Consider the following 13,428-nt stretch of genomic DNA (forward strand, 5'->3'; position numbering starts at 1 on the left):
CAACCCCCATCAACCCTCACCCCAGCCAGACAGTGCCGCAGGCAGGCACAAATAATTGATTAGTGTTGCCAAGAGAAATAACACTTGTTTGTCATCCTGGATCTAGTGGGACCAGGGGTATACAGGTTCAAATCCTTTGCCCGCATTTTTTATTTTGGTAAAATACACATAATATAAAGTTTAGAATCTTAGCCATGTTTAACTGTACAGTTCAGTAATGTTAAGTGCATTCACATTGTTGTACAGCCAGTCTCCAGAACATCTTGCAAAAATGAAATTCTATACCTATTAAGTGACTCCCCATTCCCTCCTCCCCCTGCTGCTGACAACCACTGTACTATTCTCTGTCTCTATGATTTGACCACTCCAGGTACCTTGTATAAGTGGAATCATACAGAATATGCCTTTTTACGAGTGGCTATTGCACTCAGCATAAAGTCCTCAAGGTCCATCCACCTTATAGCGTGCGTCAGCAGTTCCTTCATTTTTGACGCTGAGTAATATTTCACTATGTATGGACCACGTTTTGTTTCTCCATTCACCTGGTTACCGTTACCTTTTGGCTACGAACACGGTTGTACCCAGTTTTGTTTTTAATTGAAGTATATTTCACATAGAATAAGATGCATAGATTTTAACTATTAAGTGTTCAGCAATTGCACATTTGTGTTACCACCACGAGAGATACTTTTAAGGACTGGAAATTACTGGAATGCTAGGTACAGTAATACTTTTCTCTCAATGTTTCATTTAAAGTCTACATTTTCTCATGAGTAGCATTTACCAGAGACACATTTCACTTCGGTCAGATTCAGGTGTGTGCATTGTCAGGCCTGGTTTTGTGTTCAGGCAGAGGTGCCAGCTCCCAGCTTATGTGGGTGCTTTGTGGGGCCCTTATCCCAGACCAGCAACAGTCCCTGGTGTTGTCACTCCTCCTTCAGGGATCAGGTGGTGCTGTCTGAGATAGCAGTGTGAATCCAACAACTGACTCGCCTTTAACTAGCGAGGACTTTTTTGTTAATGATTAGCCCGTCACTCCTGTGTAGTCCCATGGAGGTTACTAGATGTCAGGTCAGAGTTAGAGAGAGGGAAGCGAACAGGTTGGTCTGTTGTTCCAGACCCTGAGACAAAACGGCTCCACACGGGGGTGTAAAGTCAACAGAAGAGGTCTGAGTTTCCCCTCTTGGGAGGACTGCCAAGCCCTGTTGACTCTGCAGACCCGGAGGAGTCGCATACCTGGTGCTTGTGAGCAGAGAGGCCATCTCTCCATGCCTCGGTGAGAGGTTCAATTTGCCACCTGTCGACACCAGCACAACTGCCTCGCCTCCTCCTACATGCTGGTTTGCTTCAACCAACCGGCTGGCTTGCACAAATGCTGCCAAATTCCACATCCATGAATAGGAAAAACATCTTATATTTAACGGGATTCAGTGACTTAATGAAGGAAGCCAAGGCTGGACGATCAGAAAAGTTAGTTGCTAATCAAGAAGAACTGGCAGAACTGTGGAAAACAGTATGGAATTTCCTTAGAAAACTAAAAATGGAATTGCCCTTTGACTCAGCAGTTCCGCTGCTGGGATTATACCCTAAGAACCCTGAAACACCAATCCAAAAGAACCTGTGCACCCCAATGTTCATAGCAGCACAATTTACAATAGCCAAGTGCTGGAAGCAACCTAAGTGCCCATCAGCAAATGAGTGGATCAAAAAACTATGGTACATTTACACAGTGGAATTCTACACAGCAGAGAGAAAGAAGGAGCTTCTACCCTTTGCCACAGCATGGATGGAACTGGAGAGCATTATGCTAAGTGAAATAAGCCAGGCGGTGAGGGACAAATACCATATGATCTCACCTTTAACTGGAACATAATCAACAAAAGAAAAAGCAAACAAAATATAACCAGAGACATTGAAGTTAAGAACAATCTAACAATAGCCAGAGGGGAGGGGGGAAGGGACAGTGGGGAGAGGGGTTTTCAGGAACTACTGTAAAGGACACATGGACAAAACCAAGGGGGAGGGTAGAGGTGGGGAGGGAGGTGGGTTTGGCTGGGGTGGGGTGGATGGGTGGGGAGAAAATGCAGACAACTGTAACTGAACAACAATAATAACTAATTAACTAACTAACTAAATAAATAAGAAGAACTGGCAGAAGGGGGCTTTAAGTAAGCGTGCATACCATGCTGACATTGATGCATGGAAATGGGGATCGATCACATAATCGATTCTGAGCTCCCTAGAAATCCAATGGAAAAGAGAAAACTGCTCAGTTTCATATTTCGCTGTGATCACAATCTAAAAAGTAACGAGTTGCTCAGGAGAAACATGACCGTTGACGTCAGAACGAGGTAAGACATTTCCCAGGGGACGGGGCGGAGTGGTCATCAGGAAGAGGATTCCCTGGTCAGTGCCTTTAAGAAAGTCCTTACAGTAGGTGCAAGGATCAGTTTTCTATGCTAAACTCAGAACAAGTAATTATTTGGGTGTGCCAATATGATTCAGACAAGTACCCAGCTTTTTTTTTTTTGCTATGCTCAATTTTCATCTCCCTGTAAGAGCAGTTGGACTGTACATTCTTCAAGCTATCCTCCCTAAATAATTCTTTTAGTCCAGTTTATGCAAAGGTGTTATTGGCAATGAACTGAAATCATCTCTCACAAAATCCCATTTGGACTCCAGCTGTCCTTTGCTGCAGTTAAATTGATGTCCATTTGCTTTCTCAGGCAGCTGAGCAGGGAGAGGGATGACACCTTCTGTTCGGCGTGTATTTGCCTTCCCACCTCCCCACTGTGGAATTGAGGGACTCCCCACAGGCACAGCCAGGAGCTTTTTTTCCCCTTTATTCCTCTTTATATTATTTATTAAATTCACTTATTTATTTACATATATGTGTATACCATTTAACTGGATCACACTTAAAGCACTGTGCTTTACCAAAAAAGAATAAGATATTTGATGCAATTTTCTTTTTTCTTATACTTCTTGTGAATCCTCTTTCAAGCTCAGATGAGTGGGAGCTCAGAGCTTGGAGTTCTAATCCCATGCCACAGCTACAACAATTTCACTGTAATTTTAAAAAGCTTTAAGGCAGATATATAAATTTTTGAAGGTAGGTTTTTAAAGACTTTTACCCCCGTGCCTTGTTGAGCAATCTCAGCTTTGGTCCCTAGGATGAAACGGTGTATTGTAGCTAGCTCGGGCTCTGGGACGGGTCCTCCGAGATCTTGTTGGTAATTATCCCTTGACCGCAGTGAATGTCTGTGAATGGCCCCAGGTTGAGAGCAAGGTATCTGAGTAGACCTTTCTCCCAGGGCGACTCCAGATCGTTGTGAAGAGGTGACACTCCGCACATCTCAGTAAACTCAGCCCTGGTTGCTAATGTGTCGGTTTACTGGGCTATCATATGGCAGTGAGGAAAGAGCTGGGATTCGGAGTCAGACAAGCAGGTTTGAAATCTGGCTCTCATTTATCACGGATTGACCTTCGGCAAGTGTTTCAATATCTCTGAATCTTAATGTCAACATCTGTAAAACAGAGATAGTAAGTAGGATGGGAGGGAAGACTTGAAATAATTTATGCAAAGTGCTTTGTTCTCATAACTACTCTGTATGTGGTACCATGGGTGACCATGGTGACGGTCAGTTTTTCATACAGGAACAATTGATCTTAATGAAAACCTTCCAGTAACCTCGATCGCCTCACCTCTTGCCCAGGTTTCGGTGTGAATGCCAACACCACACCTGTGGGGAGACCTGTGATCGCTGCTGTGCTGGGTACAATCAGAGGCGCTGGCAGCCTGCCACGTGGGAGCAGAGCAATGAGTGTGAAGGTGAGCACTGGGGGAGGGGCACTGGGAAATGAGGCCCCTCCCAACGTTTCCTCCCATTTCTACCCGACGACAGATGCTGTATTTTTCCCTCCTTGTGAAGAGAGTGGGATAATGTCAATCTTAGGGACACGGGTCTTTCTATTGTAATGAATGTCTCACAGACTAGGGGTATAAGTGCCCCACTGTAAATTCAGATATAAATATGAGAAGAACAATCACTATACACAAGGATTGGGCTGAGCACTTTAACATAAGTTGGCCTCTCTTTTCACCTGTCTAAAATATGATGCAGCCAACATTAAATGCCAGATCCTTATCATTCATTGGGATGTGATACTGGATCGGAATCCTAACTATTTTGAGGACCGAGGTCTAGAGAAGGTGAGATTGGTGGCTAAGCAGAGAGCTGGAAGCATTGAGCGGGGAGTGGTGGGAGGGGTGCTGTAGTAGGATGGAGGCAGGTGCAGATGGAAGGGATCAGAGAAGGAAGGAAAAAAGATGAGAGGCTGCTTTTAATTATGGGTGCAATGTAAAGTAAGGAAACTGTTATTTTAACAAACAAGCCCTATGACAGCCAACTGAGCATTTCTTTTAAACTGCTCTTCTTAGGAAGCCACATATTTATTCCAATTGCTGAAAACATTTTTATAACTTTTAGTTACTGGTTTTAGAGACCATGTCCTTTTTGCCCCTGAATATCCTTAGTATATGGATTCAAGATGGATTTACTTTTTTTGAAATGACCAAAAGGTGTTTGGATCTGGGTTTGTAGAACTAGGTGGGTAAGAAAGAATCTGTACTTTACAGTTTTGGGCCAAATATTTTTGTAACTATTAAGAAATAAAAGTGATGATCCCTATGATCAGCAAAGTTACTCAAAAGGCATTTCTGGCGAAGAGCTCCAAGAGCGTGTTGACAGATGCTAATGCCGTTGGAAGGCGCTGATGCTCCCTGGGGGGGCGCTCGGGTGCATCTCCAGTCCAGGGATGTTCCCCTGATGGCCAGTCTCACTTTATGGTCAAGTGAAGAATGACTTTCTCAGTAACATCCCCATTCCTCGCCCCCAGATGATGGGACTAGAAAGAGGGAAAGGTGATAATCAGGGGGTGAGCCTGGTTTAGGACACTTGGATTGAATGAGTGTTATCACATGAACTCCAACATTAACAATTTGGTTAGTTTTTCAAACTAATGAAACTGAATTTCAGAGAATGACATACTCTTGTACACATGAAAAGTATTAACTAACTTCCTTTTAATATTTTCACACTTGTCTGAATGGTTAAAAGTTACAGAAACAGCATGTGGAATTAAGATCTATTTGTCAGGTACTTTCTAAATTCCATTTGAACCAGTTAAAGTCAGAATAAACAGACTTGTTAAGAAATAACTGTGGCAGTAAACATAAATGCCTTGAACTTTTTCCTTTTTAAATCAAGGTACAACTGAGGAAATGAAAATAAGAAAGTGCTCAGCCTTTTAGGAACAGGATAACTTGAAAGTCTAACTCAATCTTCTTTCTTAATAGATTTACTTGGGAACTTGATTAAAACATACAGATTGCTGGAAAGACTTGGAAAAGTTGATCTAGACAGAATGTAATGAACAGATATTTTGTGTAAAAGGGAATAAGAACTCTACTCATGGTAGATCTTTTTCATCTTGGCAATGATGAAAACCCTAAATGGGTTTTAAATTAGATTTTCTAACTTTGAAACTATTATACATTACTTGTAGAAAACTTAAAAATTATTTTAAGAAAGGAAAATCTCCAATCATTCTTCTACCCAAGGAGAACCACTATTAATATCTTTTAGGTAGTTTAGTGTTTTCTCACACTTTAAATATTCAATAGGGTATTATACAATTTTATATCCTATATTTTTCACTTGATATTTTTAGATATTTTCCCATATTATTAAAAACCCTCTGACATCCTTTTTGATGGCACATAATATTGTCATCCTGTGGATTTAAGTGTATCCAAAAAGTGTTTGTTGAGTTCCCACTGTGTTCCAGAGAATGTGCTCTATTGTAAACAAAACTCAAGCAGTTCTTGACTTTTTGGAACAGAAAGTCAAGCAATAATACTATTACTTGCTTAGCCATTTCTCTATAATTGAACATTAAGATTATTTCCAATTTATTGCTATTATAAATAGTGCTGAGATGAAAGGCTTAGAATATGGGCTTAGAGAATAGGCTTTGGGGTCAAACAAAGACAAGTCAGGATTCCACCTCTCTTATTTGTGAGCTGTGCACCTGGAGGCACATCCCTTAACATCTCTAAGCCCCAGCCTCCACAGCTGGCTTAGGGAATAATAGTACCTGCCTTAGAGAGTTATCGCACTAATTGAGAAATTGCATGTAAAGCACTTTTTACAGTGTACTAGGAACTCAATTATTCCTGTTAATAGTTGTATTAGTAGTGATAGTGATGTTCTCTTTGTGCATGATAACTTAATTTGTTGTAATTACATATCTTTTATTTTGTTGAAAGAGAAACCTCTCCCACTTAATATCAAAGAAAGAAGCTACAAATTGCATATATTTATAGATTGAACTTTATGTCAAAGTCCCTAAAATTTTCCACTGAGAGTGTCCCTGGTGCTCCAAAAGGGATTTTATTGTAGCTCATTAAGCAGTAATATTCTCTGGGGGAGTTTACTGAGTGTCCTGCAGTCATGAAGCAATATTAATTTAGAATGCCCTTTTCAGCATGCAACTGCCATGGCCACGCCATCGACTGTTTCTACGATGCGGAAGTTGAGAAGCAGCATGCAAGCTTGAATACCCAAGGCATCTATGCAGGTGGAGGGGTATGCATTAATTGTCAGGTAAGGTACTATTTAAGTCAAATAGATGCGTCACAGTAGGAAATAGACATTCATTAAGCCCTACTCCAAAAAAAGATGTCAAGAAGGTTATAAGGAATTGAAAGCATTTTCTGAAGTCATTTCTCCACTTTTGTACACAAAATTGTTAGCTGGATGTAATTCAGGGATTGAAGGGAAAATGGACTGATGCATGTTTGCCCATACTCTGTTGATTAGGCTCTTCATTTAAGTCTTTGCCTAAATAGAGAGGAGAATTCCTGGCTGTCATCCTGACTGCTATCCATCTCGGGGAATAAAGCTCTAAAATTGGAGGAAAAATAAGTGCCAACCTCAGTGCTGACCCTAAACCCAGTGTTCAGACAGATTTTGAATCTAGAGTCACAGAGAAAGTACATCAGGATTAATTAATGATGTCTGCCATTGATACCAAATATCAAACACTGATTTTTCATCTTTTATATAGGACAGTTGGGTTCACCGGAAATTAGCCACGAGGAGAATATGGCTGAAGAGGGTATAATGTCCATGAAAATGGTCCAAATTGTCACTCAGGCTTGTGTGCTTTTAGAGTGATGTTTTGTTAAAGAGGTACTCTCTTTATGAGCTGCCATGTATATTGAACCAGGGCCACACATGCTTAGAGAGGCCCACCATTCTCCACCTGTCTCTCACTCTACACACTTTATATCCTCTGTCTTTGCAGATAATTAAAATACAAGTAAAATATAGGTCACATAGTTTCATGTATAAGTGAAAGATCCAAGGATCTTTTTACAGCTGTGCACTATAAGAGCCTCAGGTAATTTGTATGCAAATTAAAACTGCAGAGGCTTTGGACTAAGATATGTAGGTGGAATGTTTTCTGCAGATGAAGGGTCAAGCCCCTTCAATGTGTCTTTAAAATACATTGTTCCTCCTTTTCCTTCTCGCAATGATATTATGTTTTGTCCTTTGCTGTTCCAGAAAAACATCAATCTAGTCTTTTTCATAATGGTTCTGCAAAAGCATTTTTCTTTTGTATGTGAATTATTAAAGTTCTGTTTAGGTTCATTGTGTTTTTTTCCAATTTAATTTTAAAATGTCTTTATTTAAGTTAGGTATATATATGTATATATACATATACAGAACATAAAATATATCATTTAGCCATTTTTAAATTTAAGAATAATTAACATTTATGTTGTATTCATAATCAAAGAGCAAGGAGAGAGCTTTGCTTCTGTTATAGTTTAGTAGCTCCAATAGGACCCAAACCGCCCTGAAAACAACTACAGACTATAGACAAAATACAAAAATAAAAAACAAAATAGACCCCCTTTCCAAAACAATGATCTGAAGGCACTGGGGAATAAACATAAGCAGGAAGATACTGGAAAAGAGATGCCACTGGATGAAAGAGATCAGCCTAGGGGGAGTTACTTTTTTTTTTTTTTTAAACTTTTAGCCAGCAGGCAGGTCAAAGTTGGTGCCATGTGGTTTAGCTAAAATTTCTTCAGAAATAGGGCTTGGAGAACAAGAGGGCAGAGCTTGGGACAATCACAACTTTTGGAAAGTGAGTGGAGAGTCCAGGGAAAAAGAAATTGAGAGTAAATTCCTAAATCGGTGTATAAATTCTTTTCAAGTTTATGACTGACCCCTGATCTATCCATACACAGGATGGATTTCAGCTAGGACTAAAATAATTTATTTGAGATTTGAGTTACCACTCTAGAGTCAGAGTTTGCAGTTTAAGTAAAATCAATTGTCTCAAAACAAAATGAAATATTCTTTAGAGAAATATTACAGAATCCAGAGTCTCTACAATACGATATTTATAATGTCCAGAATACAATTCAAAATTTACTGACATTTGAAGAACCAAAAAACGTGACTTATTCTCATGAGAAGAGAAATCAGTAAAGACCTGAAAATCAATCAATCCTGAGATAACCCCGATGTTGATGTTAACAGTTAAGGATTTTAGAGCTGCTGTTATAACTGTACTCACACATGTAATTAAAACATGTTCACAATTAAGAGACAATAAATATCAGCAGAGAAATAAAAATGATGAAAGGAACCAAATGAAAATCCAGAACTAAAATATACAATATATTAAATTAAAAATTCACTTTATAGGTCCAATAGCAAGATGAAGAAAATAGAAGAGTCAGCAAATCTGAAGATAGATCAATAGAAATTATCCAGTCTGACAAAGAGAAAGAAAAAGACTTAAAAAAATGAGCAGAGATTATAGCAATGGGTCTAACACATGTAAGTGGAGTCCCAGAATAGAGGAGAGAGAATGAAGGGGAAAAAGAAAAGGAAGAAGATACAATGGCAGGAAATTCCTTAAATTCTGTAATTGGTTATTACTTAAGAGACTTAGTGAACTCAAAGGTGGATAAATACAAAGAAAATCATCTCTGGGCCTAACAGTCAAACTGCTAAAAACCAAAGACAAAGTGAAAATCTCGAAAGTAGGCAGAAAAACACCACCTAACGATGTTTGTGGACATCTCATTAGAAACTGTGAAGGCTGCAAGATAGTGGAGCAATATCTTTAAAGTGCTAAAAGAAAAAAATTGTAGACTCAGAATTTTGTATTTAGCAAAAATATCCTTCAAGAATGAAAACCAAAAAAAAAAGTTTCATCAATAAAATAAAGCCAGAAATGCTAAAACAAGTTTTTTAAGTTAAAGATCTATGATACCAGATGGAAAATCAGATCCTCAGGAAGAAATGAAGAGTATTAGATCATAAATGTCTAGGTAAATATCAAGAAGTAATTTAAAAGTTAAAAAAATATTTAGGGATTCTTAAACTAAAAATTGTGACATTATATTGTGGGATTTATAATGTGTGTAGATATTTTATATATATATATATATGAAACTATAGTATAAATAACAAGAAGGACATATAAAACTATGAAGTTTCTACACTGTTCATGCAGTGCTACAATGTTAACCCTAATCAGACTGTGAGAAGTTATGGATGTACATTGTAATCCTTAAAGCAATTAACTAACAAAAATAATGCAAAGAGGCATAGCTAAAAGGCCAATGGGTAAATTTAAATGTAGTTTAGTTTTTAAAAATACACAAATAATCCAAATAAGGGAGGAAAGAAGGAACAGAAGGATGAAATACACATACACACACACACAAAATGGAGAAAATAGAAAATAAATTAAAAAATGACAGACCTATTTCCAATCGTATCCATACATAGATTAAATGTTAATGAACTAAACACTCTAATTTGAAAGCAGAAGTTATCAGAATGGATAAGAAAGGAAGAGTCAAGTTAGTATATTCTGCATATAAGAGGTGCATTTTAAATATATAGACATAGATAGGTTGAAAGTAAATGAGTGGAGAAATGTTTTCAATAAATAATAAAAAGTAGAAGGATATAGTGGCAATATTATTGTCAAATAGAATAGATTTTAGTACAAAAAAGCATTAATAGACATAAATAGAGGTATTTCATCACAATTAAAGGATCAATTCATCAGGGAAACATTGCAATCATAATAACAGAGGTTTAAAATGCATACAGCAAAATTAGACAAAATTAAAAGCAAAAATAGACAATTTTATGATAATAGTTTACTGAGATAGATCACTAGGAAAACTCTGGCATTTGAAGCAACACACTTCTAAATAATCCTTATCAAAGAAGGAATCTCAAGGGAAATAAAGAAAGATTTTAAATTAAGTAATAATAAAAACACAACACATCAAAATTTGTGGGTTGCAGCTAAAGCAACTTAAAGGGAAATTGACAGCTTTAAATATTTATGTTAGAATACAAAGTCTAAAGTCAATGACTCAAAGTCCTACCTTAAGAAGCTAGTAAAAGAAGAGCAAAATAAATCCAAAGTAAGTAGAAGGAAGAAAATGGTGAAGATAAGAGCATAATTCAACAAAAGAGAAAACATGCAAACAATAAAGAAACTTAACAAAATCAAAAGCTGGCCTTTTGTAAAGATCAACAAAATCAATCAACTCCCAGCTGCACTGGTCAGGGAAAAAGAAGGCTATTATAAATTGTGCTGCTATGAACATTGGGGTGCATAAGTTCTTTTGAGTTGCTGTTTCAGGATTCTTAGAGTATATTCCTAGCAGTGGAATCGCTGGGTCAAAAAGCAGTTCCTTTTTTAGTTTTTCGAGGAAAGTCCATACTGTTTTCCACAGTGGCTGCACCAGTCTGCATTGTCACCAACAGTGCACTAGGGTCCCCTTTTCTCCACATCCTTGCCAGCACTTGTTTTTTGTTGATTTATTAATGAACAACCTAACCCTACATCTACAAGAACTAGAGAAACAACAACAAACAAAGCCCAGAGTGAGTAGAGGGAAGGAAATAATCAAGATCAGAGCAGAATTAAATCACATAGAGACTTAAAGAATCAATTCAAAAGATCAATGAATTTAGGAGTTGGTTCTTTGAAAAGGTAAACGGAATTGACAAACTTCCAACCAGACTCATTAAGAAAAAAAGAGGACCCAAATAAATAAAATCAGAAATGAAAGTGAAGCTACAACTGATACCACAGAAATACAAAGGATTGTAAGAAATTACTATGAACAGCTATATGCTAAGAGATTGGACAACCTGGGTGAAACAGACAAATTTCTGGAAACATACAGTCTTCCAAAACTGAATCAAGAAGAGACAGAAATCCTGAATAGACCAATAACAACTATTGAAATTGAAGTAGTAATCAAAAAACTCCCAGCACACAAAAGCCCTGGCTTCACAGGCGAATTTTACCAAACATTTAAAGAACTAACTCCTAACCTTCTCAATCTATCCCAAAAAGTTCAAGAAGAGGGAAGGCTCCCAAACTCTTTTTTTCATGAGGCCAGTGTCATCCTAATTCCAAAACCAGGTAAAGACACAACAAAGAAAGAAAACTACAGGCCAGTATCTCTGATGAACATAGATGCTAAAATCCTCAACAAAAGATTGACAATCCAATGGCACATTTTCAATGAAGATTGACGGACTGACTCTCAAATTGTTATTGATAAAATAGTATGTGAGAATAGGTGAATAATTATGGAGGAAATTTGTCTTTAGGGATATCAAAACATACCATGGATCTGTACTGAGTATGGACCCCATGCAGGAGTAAATAGTTCAATAAACTAATAGAGGATGTAGAAACATATTCTTGCAGATGTTAAAATTTGGTTTACAGTAAAGTTGGCATTTTTAATGGAAGAGAAAGCTGGACATTACATATATGATGTTGGGACAGTTGGCTCTTCATTTTCAGAAAAAATGTCCCCTTATCTTACTCCGTATGCACAGGGACATGGGGAGTCTTGACCAGCGAGGGAGGAGAGTGCTGCTACAGCAGGGCCAGTTGGCTGGGTGAGCTCAAGCTGATGCTTCAAAATGAAGTTTGAATTTGCTGGTAGAACATGTATCCCGCAGCAGCTGCCTACCAGAAACCCATCTGTCTTGGTCAGGTCAGGCTGCTTGAATAAATATACCATAGTGTGGGTGGATTAAATAATAAACAGTTATTTCTCACAGTTCTGGAGGCTGGGAAGTCCAAATCCAGGTGCTGGCAGGTCCAGTGTTCGGTGAGGGCCCACGTTTTGGTGTGCAGATGACTGCCCTCTAGTTGTATCCTTCATACGGAGGAGAAATTCTCTCTTCTCATAAGGGCACTCGTCCTACCAGGAGGCCCCACCCTCATGACCTGATTACCTCCCAAACACCCCATCTTCAAATACCATCACATCAGGGATTGGGTTTCAGTATATGAATTGGGGGGTTGGGGGTCACAGACATTCAGCCAATAGCACCAGTTAGCCTGGCTGTCTTCCACCTTTTCTATGTGGTGCTAGTAATGGACAAATGATGAATTATCTGCCATCATCTCTGGCTGGTAACAAGCAGTGGGAACATCACAGGCAGGCTTGGCCTGGAGACTTTTAAGTGGTCAGGCAGCCAGCATGAGAGCGAGCCAGATTATTATTCTGCAGGGCAGTCACTTACCAGAGATGACCATGTTGTCATGTGGAATTGATTTGATTTAAGTTCTTGGGTTTACTGTTTTAAGTATTGCCTTGGGGTATGTGACATTTTAAATAGGGTGGCCAGTTCCCTGGGATTTGGTGTTTGAGTGAAGACCTGAAAGAAGCAAGAGAATGAGCAAGGCACATGTCTGGGAGAGAGTGCTCCAGGCAGAGAGGGTGCAGGGCAAAGGCCCTGAGAGGGAGCAAGGGGCCCTGTGTCACCAGAGAGGAATGGGCAGGGGTAGACAAGTCAGGGAGGTAGCAGAGGCCAGCTCGTGCTGGCCTTAGGAAGGAAAACCAGACTGGGGCTTTTTAGGAGTGTGTGGACAAGTGTACGAGCACACTTCCCACGTGCTTGAGGTCCACAGAAATGGAAGTCAGCTACAGTGCTGTGGGTGTGGTCAAGGAATTGAGAGGAAGACAGGGAGATGGGTTTTAGCCTGAAGATTGCAAAGCACCTTGGAAAAGTTTTGCTTAGAGGAATTAAGACCCAAGAACGATCAGAGCAGGGCTGGGTTTCTAGGTGAGCACTCCTAGCTTCTCCAGCAGGTGCCAAAGGAGGGGTTAAGTGTGGTGGCAGGCTCATCTCTGGCATAGATCCTGTTAGTGCCCATCCTACTCATGAACTTGGGCGGCTGAGGTTTTCCCATCTTGTTTAATGTCATGTAAATGTAAATTCAAGAACCCACCCCTCCCAATGAGATTGCTTCTTCATTGCCTCCCATATAGAAACTAGGGAG

The 13,428-nt window shown here is 39.1% G+C and overlaps 1 protein-coding gene across 1 annotated transcript in view; it reads left to right on the forward strand.

The window, feature by feature from the left end:
• Positions 1–13,428, forward strand: part of LAMA3 (laminin subunit alpha 3) — a 240,097-nt gene that overhangs the window by 66,477 nt on the left and 160,192 nt on the right. Inside the window, exons 7-8 of the mRNA XM_053912463.2 lie at positions 3,717–3,832; positions 6,550–6,668. Of these exons, the coding sequence (XP_053768438.1) occupies positions 3,717–3,832; positions 6,550–6,668 (235 nt within the window). The remainder of the gene's footprint in view (positions 1–3,716; positions 3,833–6,549; positions 6,669–13,428) is intronic.

The sequence above is a fragment of the Desmodus rotundus genome, chromosome 10 (genome assembly GCF_022682495.2).
Source record: "Desmodus rotundus isolate HL8 chromosome 10, HLdesRot8A.1, whole genome shotgun sequence".
Taxonomy (NCBI): domain Eukaryota; kingdom Metazoa; phylum Chordata; class Mammalia; order Chiroptera; family Phyllostomidae; genus Desmodus; species Desmodus rotundus.